Source organism: Telmatherina bonti, assembly GCF_933228915.1.
Source record: "Telmatherina bonti genome assembly, chromosome: 12".
In the NCBI taxonomy this organism is placed as follows: Eukaryota; Metazoa; Chordata; class Actinopteri; order Atheriniformes; family Telmatherinidae; genus Telmatherina; species Telmatherina bonti.
Genome location: NC_136610.1, coordinates 14,655,436 through 14,673,548, shown reverse-complemented (window position 1 = coordinate 14,673,548; position 18,113 = coordinate 14,655,436). Strand labels below are relative to the sequence as shown.

General features: G+C 37.7%; 1 protein-coding gene across 8 annotated transcripts in view; it reads right to left on the bottom strand.

The window, feature by feature from the left end:
- The window catches only part of LOC306763051 (LIM and calponin homology domains-containing protein 1-like), a 95,226-nt gene that overhangs the window by 43,704 nt on the left and 33,409 nt on the right, over positions 1 to 18,113 (bottom strand). For all 8 annotated transcript variants that reach the window (XM_079249720.1, XM_079249723.1, XM_079249721.1 and 5 more), the window contains exons 2-4: positions 16,772 to 16,842; positions 10,336 to 10,405; positions 3,133 to 3,239 (exon numbers count right to left, since the gene is read on the bottom strand). In XM_079249720.1, coding sequence (XP_079105846.1) covers positions 3,133 to 3,239; positions 10,336 to 10,405; positions 16,772 to 16,842 — 248 coding nt within the window. The remainder of the gene's footprint in view (positions 1 to 3,132; positions 3,240 to 10,335; positions 10,406 to 16,771; positions 16,843 to 18,113) is intronic.

Genomic DNA, 18,113 nt, shown 5'->3' with positions numbered 1-18,113 from the left:
TTCCATGACATCACAAAGCTAAGAAAGGAATGAGATGAGAGGGGAGGAAGAAAGTGAAGGTAGCTGGAAGGGATCATATCAAGATCCTCCATTTCTTCTCCGTCTTTTTTCCAATATATTCTTTCATTTCCCTCTTTACTACTCAGTGTCCAGGAATTTACTAATGCAACACAGATGCAGTTTAAATTAAAATTTAAAGCTTAATTTTTGTAAAGGATACAGTTATAGGTAAACTATATTTTCCACATACAACTATATTATCTACGGGTAATATATGACATTAGTTAAACAGAATCAGTGCTGCAGAACAGGGGTACTCAAATCTGTCCTATGCGGTCCGAAATCCAGCAGGTTTTCTGTGCGTTCCTGCTTCAACACACCTGAATCCATCAAGTTCTGCACAAAGACAAGGAGGATACAAGGACGACCTGCTGGATCGAGGAACTCGTAGGAACGAATTGAGTTCCCTTGCTATAGAATATCATATGGCTGTAAATAAAAATCCTTTATTATTCATTACTACAAAATTAAGTGAACTATTTAACATGCATTTCTTAATTTATTTACCATGTACGCTAGCCATCTTCCACATTTCAAAACTGTCTGAAATTTTGCAGAAAGCAAGCCTGTCTCTCCTTTCTGCATAGTCAATGTCACTCATCTTGGAAAACCAATCATTTTCTTTAACACACACTGGAATAGGGGATATTTCTAACATGAGCTCATGGTGAACCCAAACCTGTCTTTACAGTTTCTTGTCAGACAGTGTTTCAGAGATGAGTAAATTCTCATCCAGATTCTTGTGGGTAAAGCACATGAAGTCCCTCCTGCCACGGGTATGAGGTGCAAGAAAATAGCATCCTGCACAGCAGAAGGTTATATAACCACTGGAAATAGCACAGGGCCACTTAAACAATGACACCACAGTTTCCTTTCAGGTGTGTTTAAATGCAACAGACTTCCTCTGTATTCTAGTGTGAGCATGTTTACAGCACTTTGCCAAGTATGAAAATGATCTTTCACAGAATGAGTGAATCTTGTACAGTAGGGAGAGATTTCAGATAATTTCTCTTTTATCTACCCACATTAAACTACTTTATCAAATATATAAATAAAGTTCAAATGATAAATAACGTAATAGGAAAAAGACAATTAACTGCAAGAACATTAAATTTAAAGGGTATAAGGTAAAACTTGTTCTACATGCAAAGTTGTAAAATAGTGTCTACTGGTCTTCCAAAGAGCAGGGTTTAAGTATTTTGCAAGCTCCGTATACCTGAGTCTGGACCTCTAAATTTAACAAGACCTCTAAAGTATACCTTTCACCTGCCGCGTCAAACCTATATTAATCGTATATGGCCATTCCCTTGGGGTGGCGTGCACCCAAGCACAAAACGCACAAAAGATTTGCTTGTTAATGTTGAGTAAACCAACAGTGCTAAGAAATCAAATTTTGTCAAAATAAAATAAAATAAAACAAAATTTTACCAATCTGTACATAGCAAATACAAAAAACATTATATTTGTATGTTTTGATTAACTGTTATATCACTAGATAAATGTAAAGATAATGGAAACAATTTACAACCAAACAAATCTCAAAACTTGCATCAGTGCCCCATTTTTATAAAAAAAAAAAAAAATTAAGGCTGAAATAATGGAAAAATATGAAGTTTGCAATTTTTTTTACTAAAATTTACTAATTCATTTTTAATAATGGCAAGGTAAACATGAGTTTACACAAAAACGTAATGTTCGGAAACACCTTTGTGCTTTCAAAGCTTTCCTTCCTGTAACAACAGTAGTAGAGCAGCTGCTCCTGAGGATAAGTGCTCAGATTAGCTCTGTCCTCTATAGCCTCATCTCCAGAAGTACCTTTCTGCACCTCTCCTGCGTCTGAAACCTTGGTCATAAACAGTGAACATGAAGACAGTTTATGTTAAACAGTGTGAAACACCCACATATTCACTCAAACAAACACCGCATAACACATTGTGCAATTGGCTTTGTTACCAAGCAACAAAGTAAAAGTCATGGTTCAGTGAGTGATGCAAACCCTTTTGTTGTATTTGGACAGAGACCAGTTGTGTTAGATAGATATGCCATTGTTGCTTCACTGACAGGCTCATACAAACTTCCATTGACTGTCATTAAGCTGTTTTTGTTGCAGTAAATTGCTTGATTGTCTGATGAAGCGCCTGAAGGACAGGTTGACTGACAGAAAGAGCCACACAAAGAAACACACATCCAGTGTTTAAAGGCTGGCTTTCTACTAAAATACAGCTGAAGTATTAATTGACAGCAGTCAGTCAATCGCACAACAAAACACTAGCATTCATTCATCAATGTCTATGATTTCCAGGATTCAGGGAAATCATATTTTAATCACGAAGAAATACTAAAAAAAAAAAAAAAAAAACCCAACTTGTATAGTTTCTGCCTGTTGACCTAAGAATCAACAACCAGGAGCTCTAAGTACCTGTCTAGGCCTTTGGATATTGAAAGCCGTTACGCAAATGGAAAAGAACAAGTACCAGCTGAAGAAAAGAGACATAAAAGAAAAATTCCTCCTGCATCTTTAATACAAAAAAACCAGTCATTACTTGTCTGAAAAATAACATCTAACCAGCTTTGATGTGTTGTAGAAACTAGTCACGCAAACTTCAAACGTTGAATGATAACATATCTTTAAAGTGAAGAAAAGCTCACATATGTTCCTTTCATGGAAACCTCCAACAAATGTGAAGCATGGGGGAGCTGGACTGATCACACCTCAAGATTTTGTTATTGCCAACAGTATATTTGACTTCAAACGACTCCAGTATACATCTAGAAAAATTCTGCAAACATGGATTCAATTTAAGCTAAGGATGAAAAAGAGAGCGCACTAACTGCAAGAGGACATTGCTGCAAAACATACTTCCAACCATCACTGAAAAGTTATAAAGAACAACACATGCAGTACAGCCAAAACGTCCCACAGAGCTAGCAGTCCTTCCAAAGAACTAAAAAAATAACAGTTTAATTTCCACTTGTTTTTTTAACCACTGCTAAACTGTGATTACTGAAAGACACACATCAACACACACACTCACTGAACAATAAAGCAAACACTGATTCTAGGAGTCTTACTTGGCAGTGGGGCGTGTTGATGTGTCCTGCAGGTCTCCAGGGTCAAACAGCTGGGATCCCTTCAGTCCCAACTCCTCACAGCCACGTAGAAAGACACTGAGGTTATCCTGTGCAGAGATCACACACAAAACTGAATCCTGAGAAACATGCACTGCACAAGGTATTGACTCATTGAAGGAAAACAACTTGTTTTGAATCATATTTGTAAAAGACTTGAAATAAAAACACAAATTCTGACATGTTAAAATGCATAAATTATCTTTATCCACATTTATGTGACAGTTCAATTCAAGGCAAGGCAAGTTTATTTATATAGCACCTTTCATGTACAAGACAATTTCATGTGCTTCACATGAAACATTAAAAGCATTCCAGATAAAAAGCATAAAAGAAAATACAAATAGCAAAATCACAATAAAATCATAAATTGTATAAAAACAATTAAAAGCAGAATTAATTAAAAGTTACTGTGCAGATGTCGTGCATAGGCGCATGAGAAAAGACATGTTTTTAACCTGGATTTTAAAGTTTCTGCATTTGGTGAAAGTTTGATCTCCATTCAGACAGACATTTCCTAAAAGTTACCATATCCATAACCTCAGCCGAATTCAGACTTTTGATCCTTAAGCAGTCATTTACATCAATGCAGAATGGCTTAACAATAACGATTAAAACTTCTTTATGAAGTAGTTAAGAAATGTGACATGCACAAAGCTCAGGAAAAATAGTCATATCTTGACTGACTGAATGAAAACTGCTTATGTAGGTAAACACAGAGTTTTTCCACATAATCCGTCGCTTTACTTAACTGTGGTCTTCTCCTGTTTCTTCTACTCAAACACACAAGCAGCCTTTGCAGAGCATAAAAATCTAAATACCTGCTCAAAAGTAAGGTGACACTGCCAGCTTTCGAGTCCAGGTTTCGTACATCTCCTTTCTCAAATTGCACCAACTTTCGCTGGAGTTTTTGCTTTCTTCAGGTATTTCCGTCTTTTTATTTAACTTTCATCATTCCGCTGTGGTTTTCCCAGATTATTCCTTTCCCCTCTTTTTTTATGTATCACACTGTCCCCATCATCACAGTCTTCCTTCCTCTCTCTCCCTGAGCTCTCAGAAAAGAGAAAAAAAACCCAAAAAACCTGTCTTTGTTGAATGCAACCTGAGCCAAGTTCTCCTCTCCTGTTCCCAGGTTCTCTCTGTCTTTGTTTCTGTGTCTCTATCTTTCAGAGGCCCTTCCCTCTCTTTCCCTCTCAGGGTGTCACCGTTTCCTCCCCACCCCAATTGTCCCAAGCACTCTCCCTCTTTCTTTCTCACATACTGCCAAAACACAAACACAATGTGCTCACATGAACATAAAACATGTATAAAATTTTGTAAAAAAGTTTGGGAAAAAAAAGGAAGTCTAAGATTGATATTTCTGGGTACTGACACAAAACAATGAGTTTCATTCAAATTTGCACACTAGCAGGTGCAAGAAAAAAGTGTGTCAACAAACATGTAACACTTGAATGCATTTCTTCTCACGATCCTTTTCCATTCCTAGCAAAACAGCCGGTCCAAACCCACCCGACAGCTTCCTGTGTTTTTAGGACAGAGCCATCTCCGCTCTCCTGGCAGGGCGACTCCACCCAAAGATACACACACTTGCACAAATACGGCCATCTCTTTAAGAGATGACTCAGCAACTTCAGCAACATGTTTTACATCATGAAGGACATACTTACAGTGCAGTTTACTGAATCTCAGACAGCGAATCAAGAGCATTTTCATGTAAATAAAAAAAAAAGGATTTTCACATCAACTGCTTCTAATTAATAACATTTAATTTTTCCAAGATGCAAGGAATTAATCACACCTTGGAACAAGTGGTTCCCTTTAGGCGGGGACAGCAGATCAGAAATTTCCCAAAAAGTTTGTCCAAGTATCCATGCCAACACATCCAAATATGACCCAAACTAAACTGGCCATCTAAAAGCCATTTAGCAAGTACTCAGTGAAATAGAAATGAGACTTGATGTGACTGTAATCTGTTTGTGCAGATATACATATATATATATATATATACACATATATATTATATATATATATATATATATATATATATATATATATATATATATATATATATATATATATATATATATATATATATATATATATATATATATATATATATATGTATAAGGAATGGCTTAATTTAGAAAAAAAAAAATTAAAAATGCTTGAAGCTTTTCCAAAGACAAGCTTTACTGTGGCAACATGAGCAAAAATGACAACTCACATTTTTCTAAATATCTGATATCATGTAAATCTACTTTGACATTTGCAATTCTAAGTGAGTACATGCATGGAGCACTCATCTGACATTTTAGCTGTGAAAAAATAAACAAACAAACAAACAAAAAAAAACCTTATGTGTGTGACAAAACACTGAAGAAGTTGTTAGTATCCCCAAAATGTGCCTGTTAATGAAAAGTGTTGACAAACTCATGGGAAGCTGAAACTTAACTTTAATAATTTGCCTTTCAGTGGCAACAATGTTTCATAAAGTATCAGTGTGGCTCACTTAGTAGCAGCTCATATAACGGCACCTTTGACAAAGAGTTGTTTAAAAAAAAGTGTGCCCTTCCAAAAGAAGTTCCTATGGCTTTGTGGTTGATTTGGAGGTCTTTGTCATAGGAAAGTGGATGTCTACCACAACAAAATGACTCACAGCTACAAGTGAAAAGGATTGGGAGGCTGAGGTGTAACTTGGACACAAATTCCAGTCCAGTCTGATTTCAATCTGCCAAAAAAGAAGAAATGACAACTCCGGCAGGAAATGTAAGACTTAAATGTTTTCTTTTCAATGTACATATTTACCAAATATTAACACAAGTTGAATAAATACTCAAAATAATGTAACACCAACAGCACAAACCACAACAGCGAGTCTCACGTGTACCAAGATCTAGTAAAACCATGTGCGTACACACAGATTAATTTTAAAAGTTTTACATGAGGTGAAATCCGTTTGTACTTACTTGAAAATGCATATAATATCTGCTCAACGCCATGCATGAACAGCAGGTTTTACATTAAGAAGGATTAAAGTTTATCACCTGATTTGAGACCTTTACAGACTCCATAAGAAACCTGGTAATATACTATGTAGTTTTATATCTGAAAAATGTTTCTGTGGTTGAAAAGTTATTCCCAAAGAATAACTTTTGACAATATTGACATGATTCAATAATGTCCTTTGAAGAAACTATTGCCAAAGAAGCATATAAGTTTAATACAAATCAGTATTACTAGAAATTGAGGGGGATTTTATTAAAACAACCTTTCACATTATTTATTTGACATTTACACTGTTAAAAAGTACAGCTGTCTGCGTCATGCTGCAAATATCAGGTCTGGAAAAACACATTCTTCGACACAAGAATTACAACCACACATATTGGGAGATCTCTATGAGGTGTCTGTTTGCACGCTGAAAAACACAAGCATACCAGTTGACCCACAGAAACTGCTGGAGAACGAGCACGTCACAACCAACCTGTTCAGACGAACACTGAGCCATACAGGCTGAGCTGCCAAAGCACTGTGGTAGATGCAAAACAGTCTAAATTCCAGAGAGACTCATTTTCCCATTAGCCCCCCAAACAGGAAGAGGAAAGGGGAGTAGGCTGTGCTTTATTATGATGGGCCAGATAACAGCAGGGCCCTTGTTTATGCGTTTCTCACTTCTCTAATCACAGCCAAGTAGAAGAGCAAATCCCTGCAACGCCACAGCAACATAAGCAAGAATTATGAAACTTTGAGTGTAGAAAGAGTCACATTGTTCATATACCGATATCCTCAGAGGTTTAATTTCTCAGTTTTATATGCCTTCCTTTAACTATTTATAAACTTTGGTTGTTTTCACTTAGGTTTAATGGTTCCCCTTTGGACCAATTAGTAATGATTATGTTATGTTTCTTCCTTTTCCTTCCTGTAATTGTGTTCATTACGAAGAGGGACAATTGATTGTTTTTGTGCTTGTTTATGATGTTATTGCATATTAATAACTGACGTCTGAGATGCCATATAACGTGTGCTATAACAAACAGATTAACAGAAAAGATTTGCAAACCAAAACAAACAAAATTAAAAGTAATTCCTCTCATATTCCTAAAAAACTTAACATGTTGTCAAACACACTAAATGTGCTGCTGTTGAGAATTAAAAGTTTTAAGAAAAGAATTTAAGATCAAGATATAAAAAAGTATCAGCATATATATATATATATATATATATATATATATATATATATATATATATATATATATATATATATATATATATATATATATATATATATATGTATGTATATATAAAATTAAGCAGAAAATCAGCCCAGTGCCCTGATGGAAAACATGTCTGTCAACCACTGCACATGAATAAATTCTGTCCATAATGATACACAAATAAGGAAAAACAAGAAATACAAGAAATACAGGTCAAAAGTGCAACAAAAACTGAACAGTTCAGGTTACTTCTTTTGTACAGGATTATAGTCTTTAGCTTGAGTTTGCAGGTATCCCATGACTGGACTATAACTAAGACTATAAGCAGTCTTTGCAATTTATTATTTTCAAAAATGCCTTTCATGCACGCAAAACGTGGCCAAGAAAGTGGCCAATCAATGTGTTTTAAAAGGGGAGACAACTATAAGATCGCACTTACTGAACAGGACATGTGTCGTTGGCAAATAAGACAAAGCTCATCTAAAAAAAAAAAAAACAAGACAAGAAAGAACCAATGCCTGCTGAGGCAGGTGTATAATAAAACACAAACATGTATTGTTGTGACTTGATTTGACAAAGCCATCAGGATAAGAAACCCGGATTGTGCATCCTTCTGATTGATAATGACTTTGTGATGTTATGTGGCATAGCTGTGTTTTACTGATGCTGTCTGAGTGTAAAAAATGGAAAATATTAATACAGGAAGCTCTCATCCAATAGATTTCCAACTCTGCACAGCATTGTCTTAGGTGTCCAAGAATATAACTCCTTTGTATGATGTTAGTGTTGTGAAAACTTGTCTAGAAAAGTAAAGAACACCCACACACAGAGATCCATGCATACACACAGAGATTTTCTGCACGTATAAGTGTAATGCCATAGACACTAATGTTTTTTTCTTCTTTCAGCAGAGCCAGTATCATGAAGGACTGTCTGTGAAGACAATGTGCAATTATCCACACTTCTAAAAATCCCTATGCAACTAAATCAAACAAAGAAAAAAAAAAAAATCACCTTTCAGCCCAGTCCAGACATCTTATGGTTCGTCACAAGTCACAATACAATCCAAAAATCTTCAGCTCTGTTCGCAGTTTTTCTTTAACTAGAACTTATATCCTCTACAGTTCATTTTAAAAAGTAATGTGATATTTCCAAGCACATGAAATGTAAAGTGATGAAGAACAAAAACACAACAATAAAATGAATCTCAGAATACGACTGAAAGTTGTATGTGCTCATTACATTGACAGTAATTAAATGTTTTTGATATGTGAACCTACTAGGGTGATTTAAATAAAGTTCTGACATTAACAACACAATAAAAAAGTAAGTTAATGCTAATCATAAAAGAAGGGGACAAAGAAATATATAAAAACTCATTCATAAGGCCAAACTCAGTGACTAATCCTGGTATGGGACTTGTAAATAAATAATAAACTTAAAGTTTGATATTAATGTATTGAACTGTAATTACTGAACTGAAATCTGGTGTGGCGGCTCAAAACAGATAATTTAATTTGATGTTTTCCGTCTTCATCACAGACCTCAGTTTAACTCTGGAAAGCAAATAAGGGAGAACAGACGTACATTAAGTGCGAACTGAGTTCCAACACTATCAACTTTCACTGAGTCTCTGTTTACATGCGACTTTGGGTTCTGAAAGGCCACTTCATTCAGATCAAGGTCCTATGTTGTTATGAAAGAGCTCTACTGTATTGCACAGGCCTCAACTGAAATGTACAAGTATTTAGATCCACTTCTATTCACAGTCTCCGATTTGAAGCAAGCCACAAACTGACGATTGTTCAGCAGAACCACAGGCGACAATATAGTTCAGGCTTTAGAAAGAAAAAGTTTCCATTTTCTTAAGCAAATAGCCCCTGGTGGCTTCAGGTAAAGAAAAAAAATGTATAAACAGAAGATGATGTTGCATCTTGCTGTGTCTAACTATATATTTCCACTTCCTGATGTGGTACAGAATATTTACCAGACAATAAGTCTACAGTTTAAGCGCAATGCAGAACAGTCTAACTGAACAATAAGTCAGCTGTTGATGTTCAGTGTCGCACATGACTGCTGATGGACAACTTGGCCGTGGAGGCTAAAATAGAGAGCGGTCAGCTGTAGGTTTTTGTAACTGGACCATGATTACCTTGATGATTTAAATGCCGGCTGAAGGAACTAAAACAACATTGAAGGCTTCATTTCATAAGGGGGTGAGTGAGGGGTGTAAACACGTCACACTCATTTTATCTATCCATCAATCCATCTTTCTATTTATACCCCCAACACTTGTATGGATCCAAGTTGTTAATCAGCAGTGATAGTTTATCTTGCAGCTGAGACAAGTTTTACACTTTTATTTATTTTTTTAAATGTTTTTCAGTAGACATCAATCTTCATAATCCACCAGTAAATGACAAGGAGTTATAATGACCTTGGGGTATGCTGTTTAAAAGTCATGTCTCTTGTTACTTAATAAAACTAAATCCCTTCAGTAGAGCTTCAGCTGGTCTTCTCTCAAAGAAAAACGGGCACACGATGATCCTAGTAATGCATTTAAATAAGTTTTGTCTTAAGGCTAACTAACTAGAATATTCTACCCAGACACACAAAGTAATGGGAAGAGACATGAGACGTGAGAGAAGGTTATACGGGGAAATGGGATTTTCAAATTTCACATGGCAATCTTGTAGCAATTTCAATCTGGCATGCAGTCTGCACCATCACACCGCTGTGGTATGTCACTTGAAGTTTTGCCCTTTAAGGGAAATGACAACGGGTCACTGTGTTTATGAACATTGCACAGCATTTTGAATCACATTATCCCCAAAGAGGAAAACATGCTGATAGAGAAATGAAGATGAGAAAAAGAAAGCTAAAGCATGGCAAAAAGATTAAACCACAAAAAAAAGGGCTGTTATTGACTTACCAGACCAGCAATGGGTGTTGAAAGTCGGTTAATTTTCTTCACCAGGCCAGGCCTAATGGAGCTCAGCAATCTGACAGAAGACACAAGAAATGAACTAACATTACTAAGTTTCATGGAAAAGATTTAAAAAAAAAAAAAAAAAAAAAAAAAAGTACCTTTCAAACTAGTTAAAAAATTAGTTGAGATTTACATTTTTAAGTATACAGTGCAGTTGGTTAACTACAGCCAAACTGTATCAAAAAGTATCCCTGGAGGAAAAAATGGGACACAAGACGGAATTGTAAAAAAATATAAAAAGTTCCCACAGTTTTATCTGGAAGATCCATTTATTATGTTGTATCAGACAAAGCTTATTGTTGCACCCACTTTCAACCTTTAGGATCCATTAAACTGTCTGACTACATTTCAGACCACAGTGATTTAAACATAAACCAGTATATCTTGCTCCCCTATTAGCTCACATTACATGCATGGATGCAAACATTTTTTGGAGGGAAACTACAGTACATTCCGACAAACTAAGCATGCTTGTCAGCCATGAACAAGCACTTTCAGAATTCCAGGTTCTCCATCTCTTTCTCCCTCCGTCTACAGTTTCATCTTTTGTGTGTGTTTTCATCACAGGAAGCACTGTAATGATTCTGGTCTTGTAAAGGGAAAACCCATCCTTGGATACCAAGTATTAGATATCACTGGTCTTGTGATGCTCACGGCATTCCAGCTGTCATTTTGAGATGTGGTGTGATTTACCTTTTTAGTGAACTCTCATTCCCCTAGCCTGTCTTATGTACTCCTACTCAACTCAGAGATTTGGTGCACAGTATATTTCCAAGAATAACTTGGAGAAAACAAGGGACCCAAGGAGAAGAGCGGTTTCAGTACTTCATGTACAACGTGTAGGTGTATACGTGGTAAGTGTGACTACTAACAGTGAAAAAAAAATTCACTCAAAAAAGATTGCCTGGATTCAAGAAAATATATGTAGTTTATTCATAGTTTTTATGATTAGTATGAAAAAGGGAATTCATGTTAAACATGCATATGGTTTATTTTATGTAGGGATTTGTGGCCCATTTGCTTTTAGTAAAATGTTGCAGTCAGAGTTTTCACTTCTTGGCTTCCTATGGTCTAAGAAAAAAAGAGACAGTTACAAACAAACATGCTATCAAGAAAAAGAGGTTGTTGTTGGAGAGGTTTTAAGTTGCTGAATTAGTGAGACTCAAAACAAGGCTCATCATAGGATGTTAAATCTGTTTCCCTTTCTGCTGCCGGGATTTTATGCAAAAGCTATAAATGCTTACGTTTGAATTTTATTAGTCCAAGTAAATGTCAGTTAAAGAGTAACCTGCTCCCTTTTACATGACATAACCAGCAACTAACGTTTGATTAATACATCTTATTACATTTATATATCTTATTTAATCCCGTGTTTAAATATCCTGTGGCAGTCTTACACTCAGTGTGAGTTAAAGGTCCAATCAAATTAAACAGCTGCCTTTTATCGTCAATAAAAGTAACGCCATTAATGTCACTGATGACAAAATGCTGTGATAAATGGTGGTGTGCTACTATAATTTAGCACTCTAAAGCAGTCTTCATCTGACCAGGGGGTTTGGGAAATAAAAAAATATATAAAACACAGAAATAAAAAATAAATAAATAAATAACCCTAAGTGATAATGACTGTCTGATGACAGACAGAGTAAAATGTAATGCCAGACTTGGCCAAGTCAGTAGGCAACCAAACACACACGCACATTTTTTCCCCTCAGAGAGTAAAAAGAAAAGACCATTATGATTAATGTTCATTATGACTACAAAGTGTTACATCATGAGGACTGTAAGCAGTTATAATTATGTACAGTCACAGTCATAAGTTTGGACACACTTTTCCATTAAATCCAATAGGAAAGTGTGTCCAAATTTTGACTGGGAGTGTATAACACCTCTCCTGACAATGAGCCATGACATCCATGTGGCCAAAGACCAGTGCTGATAATCTTAACATTAGTAACTCATTCCATTAAGTTTCTATTTCATTTCTTAGATTTATTTGACTAGATGAACATGAATATAAATTGACAGTTTTGTGAAAAAAAGATACATACACCATACAAAAGTAACATAATAATGACTTTCTTTTGTAACAACTTTACTGTTAATGGTTATCTAAATAATTTGTTATGTCAGTATTTTGAGCCACAAACCCACCCAGATAAAATATGCTGGTGTTCCCCAAAAACATATTGGTAATCCTAAGGCCACTCTTCAAATGTAAGGCTTGAAAATTGTCAGAACATTTATAAGTAAGATTTCTGTTAACATCTGTGATAGAGCACACATATGCCAAAGATGAGCTTTCCTCAGTGAAATGTATCAAATTCAGATTTTTAAAATTACTCCAGTCATATCTTTGTTTCCAGACACCAAATAGTCAAAATACTAATGCAAGGCTTGGAAAGTAACAGAAAATTCATTCAGAAGGAAAATTGTTTGTTGATGGATTTAGGGCACATTCACATCAGCCTCTTTGATTCCAATCCAGTTCGTTTGCTCGGAAAGTTTGCTTCATATAGGGAAATGCGAATGTGCCAAATGAATTGTGATTCAGACCAAAGAAGCGAACTCGGTCAGCCTACAAATGCAGCTCTTGGCCCGTTTTAAGCAGAATGAATACAGGAAGCGGACTAAAAAAAAAAAAAAAAGAACAACAAAAAAAACCCCATCACTTCGCATTTAACGTAGCATTGCACTGTGGGTAAATACATAGCGATCAAGTTAAGGGTCCTCTGCTTCATCTGTTATTTATACTGTGCCCATTGTTGCAGTGTATTTCAACGGCCCCAACTTTTCTTATGCTTTTTGGGTCAGTGTAGTGTATGTCTTCGAGATCCAGCATAGAGATCTCCAGCATGTGATGTGTGCCTTAGTGTGTCAAACTGAAACCTCAGTGCCTGCTGGCACAAACTCTTGCTGCAGGGCTTTTGCAGTCAGTTGAGGGTTTTTGACCATCTGCCTCCTCAGGAATCAAGTAACAGTAATTGATAGCTTCCTCTTTCTGCCACATCCAGGTAGTGTAGTCCATAGACATATGTATAGGTAGACACCACCTAATATTACACTGCCCATATGAGCTGACGTCCCATCGTGCTGCCATCTTGGATGAGTCTCCCATGCAACTCTAATACATTTATTTTTGTCGGCCCAACCACAACAATAACTTCACAGATTTTTACTGGATTTTTCTCACAGTTTGGTTTGTTACAAAGGGCAGAGATATTGTTATGATACGTATTATACATGATCTGCTTTCAATATTTTGCCGGTTATTGCAACTATATGCTAAATAAAATACAGGAATAGTTGCTGGCTTTCTCTAGACTATGGTTGACTATTTTTTTACATTTATTAATTTTTCAATATAGAGATACAGTTGTACAAAGTCTGAAAATAAAATATCAAAATTGTATCAAAATTGTGCAATTCAAAAGTTACCAAGAAAACATTTGGAGAGAGAAAACCTCTGCTAAGGTCTTTAAAAAGGTCTGCTAAGATCACCACCAAAATAAAACAGTTCTTTCTTTTCACATTTCCAACAAGTTCTGGATATTCCATGAAAATCTGTCAATAACTTTTTGCGTTATCTTGAACACAAACAGATAGACAAACTAGAAAAGCTATCGGAGAGCACAAACCTCCGCCAAGCACAATGTTAGAAAATCCTTCATAAAATTCCTGGATCCAATTGGTGATGTAGATCACCACAAAAATTCAATCTGTTCTTCCTTTTAACATTTCCAACATTTTCTGTAAATTTCACTAAAATCCATCCATAACTTAAGAGTTATCTTGAACACAGACAAACAGATAAACCTCCTTGGTGGAGGTAATTAGGCTACCGTGTAAAACTCTCTTTGTGAAGCATCAATATCATATTTTTTCATAAACACCTCATAGGAGTAAAATGTATAATTTAGTTTTTACTCTGTGCCAACTACTGGAGCCCTAAAATGAAATTAAAACTTGAGCTGCTGTTGGTTTTGATTGAAATTCTCACGATAAGCACAGTTCGAAAAAAATGGTTTGTGTAGCTGGAATTAGCAGACAGGAATGGCAGAGATCGAGAAAAAGAGGTAAAGTGTGTGATTTTGGTTTCATTTCAGTACCTCAACTTAATTTGAATGGGAAGAGGAGTACAAATGTCAGACATGAGAACAATCTAACAGGACATTGGTGTCTTTAAATACTGGATCACGGTCACAAACTGTCAGTTTACTAAACAAAGGACCAACTGACTGGAAACATTCTTCCAATTAGTTGCGTACCATTCATGGATATTTTAGGCTGACTATGATCTTTGTTTTCCTTTTCTGATATAATACAAATTGTCAACTATAACACAGGAAAACACAGACAATGTCCCTGTTTATCTAGAAGACAATTACAAGAAGAGAATCCTATCAGAAATGGATGGTTCTTTGCACTTTTGCTCATTTTCTGTCACTGTGAGAAAACCAACAGTAAACAAAGGAACCTGGTATTGATAATCAGAATGTGAATGACCCCTCCCTGAGCCACCACCTTATCGTGGTGGAGGGGTTTGTGTCTCCTGAAGATCCTAGCAGCTATGTTGTCGGGGGCTTTATGCCCTTGGTAGGGTCACCCATGGCAAACAGATGTCTAGGGGAGGGATCAGACTAAGTGCAGCTCAGCAACCCCCATGATGATGACGACCATTGGCAGAAGTTTACCCTTGCCTGGACATGGGTCACCGGGGCCCCTCTCGAAAGCCAGGCCCGGGGATGATGCACTAGAGCGAGCGTCTGGTGGCCGGGCCGTTGCCCGTGGGTCCCGGTCGGTCTTAACCTGAAAGAGTTACATAGGCCCCACCTCCGGTGGGCTCACCATCTGCGGGAGGAGCCGTGGAGGTTGGGTGCAATGTGAGCTGGGCAGCAGCAAGAGGTGGAGACCCTGGTGGTCCAATCCTCGGCTGCAGAAACTGGCTATAGGGACGTGGAAAGTCACCTCTCAGGCGAGGAAGGAATCTGAGGTTATGCGCGAGTGGTTCCGGCTAGATATTAGTCGGACTCACCTCAACGCATGGTTTGGGCTCTGGAACCAGTACCCTCGAGAGGGGCTGGACCTTCTTCCACTCTGGAGTTGCTGATGGTGAGAGGTGCCAAGCGGGTGTGGGTATCCTCATTGGCTGACAGGAAGTCAGATTTGTTTTCGGTGAGGTTTGGACTCCGCCAAGGCTGCCTTTTATCACCGATTCTGTTGATAATGTTTATGGACAGATTTCTAGGTGCAGCCGAGGTCTTGAGGGGATCTAGTTTGGTGGCCTCAGGATTGGGTCTCTGCATTTTGCAGATGACGTGTTCCTGTTGGCATAATCTGGCTGTGATCTCCAGCTCTCGCTTGAGTGATTCACAGCCGAATGTGAAGCGGCTGGGATGAGAATCAGCAACTCCAAATCTGAGACCATGGTCCTCAGCCGGAATAGGGTGCATTTCTCTCTCCGGGTCGGGAGTGAGGTCCTGCCTCAAGTAGAGGAGCTTAAATAACTCGGGGTCTTGTTCACGGGTGAGAGAAGGATGGGGCGTGAGATTGACAGATGGACTGACGCGGCGTTTGAAGTAATGCGGACTCTGTGCCGATCTGTCGTGGTGAAGAAGGAGCTGAGCCAGAAAGCAAAGCTCTCGATTTACCAGTCACTCTGTGCTGCTACCCTCACCTATGGTCATGAGCTGTGGGTCATGATTGAATAAAGGCGATCTCGCATACAGGCGGCTGAAATGAGTTTCCTCCGCAGGGTGCCCGGGCTCTCCCTTAGAGATAGGGTGAGGAGCTCAGCCATCCGGGAAGGGTTCAGAGTAGAGCCGCTGCTCCTCTGCATCGAGAGGAGCCAGGCAGAGGTGACCCAGGCATCTGGTCAGGATGCCTCCTGGACATCTCCCTGGTGAGGTGTCCTGAAAACATCCCTGCGGGAGAAGACCTCGGGGAAGACCCAGGACACGCTGGAGGGATTATATCTCTTTGCTGGCCTGGGAACGCCTTGAGCTCCCCCCCCCCGCAGAGTTGGCAAATGTGGCTGGGGAGAGGGAAGTCTGGGCTTCCCTGCTAAGGCTGCTGCCCCCGCAACCTGACCCCGGATAAGCGGCGGAGAAATGGATGCATGGATGGATAAATGTGAATGAGCTAAAATGTGATTTAATTCATGCATACAAGCACTTGACTGTAGTTCATTGTGAATCACTCACACAAAGGTTTATGAATATTATTTACAACAAGCCAGCATAAACAAAAAGCTTTTTCAGTTATCTGTAATGATCTACAGTAAGAGCGGTAAAATAGCAAAAAACACAAAAGCTTAATCAATTACAAATTCAATTCAGCAACTTGGATTTTGATTAATTCACATACAGTCAGAACTTACTCGCATAGGAGTATTCCATTCTCCAATCCTCCCCGGAAATCCTTGTCACCAAAACATCTTCCTGTGACAGCCTACAGATGAAACAAAAGGAGCAAGTCGGAGCAAGAGTTAAAATTAAATTTAGATTAAAGATAGAACATGAGAAGATCACTTCAGACTCTGGTGACAGTCTACACGAACAACCTATGCATCCAGGAAAAAAAGAAAAAAGCATAAAAACAAGAATAGCGACCTTTATCAACAGCCTTTTTGCTTCTTTCTTTAGCAGCAAATTCTGGGAATAGTATGAAGAAGTGCACAAACGGTAGCCTGTCGTATATCAAGTCCCCCTCTGGTTAGCGGTACTAAAGACTAACAAGCTTGACATAAGCTGTAATCATCCCAACTAAATGGCTCTGGCAGGCTAATATGTTGTGACAGGGGATTTATCAGGTAATAGTTGCCTAGACCCTCTGACGAGGAGAAGCTGCCAATCTGCATGTACTTCCATGACAAGAATGCATAATGTGGGTAGTGTGTGTGTGTGTGTGTAATTTCTTGGACAATGCTGTGATAGTAAAATGCTGAAACTTTGTTTTTTGTTTTAAAAAAAAAAAAAAAAAATTAAGTTATTTTTTTTTTTAGATAAAATTGATTTTAGTGTTACTGTGTGGTGAGGTCAAATCTCAACAGCAGAATAGCTTGATCTTATAAAACGTCCTTAACATAAAATTTAGGATTCGTGAGCACACAAAGCCATCATTGGTTTAGCTTCCCATGCTATAAAAATCCACAGGCCAGTGCACAGACAAACATCAGAACTAGAAAAAAAAAAAAAAAAAAACCCACAAAAAATGTGCTGTTACATGACTTTTAAGGGAAAGCCCACTTAAGATTAATTTTTTCTCACAAACATCGGCCCTCATTTGATCATAAAATGACAGGACCCCCTTTGGTCTGGTGGAATAAAAACCCAAACCATTAAAATATTAAATTTCCTGGGTGTTGTCATAACATTTATTAGCACAGCTGTACAAAAAAAAGTGCAGCAATGTTGAGTGCAGGGCCTAGCTATAAGTTTTTGTCAGTTCTTTAGCTGTCTGGGGAGTCAAAATCTGTTATATAAAAAAGTACTGCTATATGTCAACAACTGGGCCAACAGTAGGTCTAATTTCAGCAAGAAGAGCTGCACCCAGTCTTTGTTTCTACAAAACTGAGAAAAGAATGTGGCACAGATTTTGTGTGTAAGATGAATATTAGCCATTGCAGCTGTGACACAACTTGTTAAACAAAGTACAGTGTGACTGGTGCTGACAACATGGAAGGACTGTGAAAAGGCTGTATGCAAAAATAACAGGTCTTG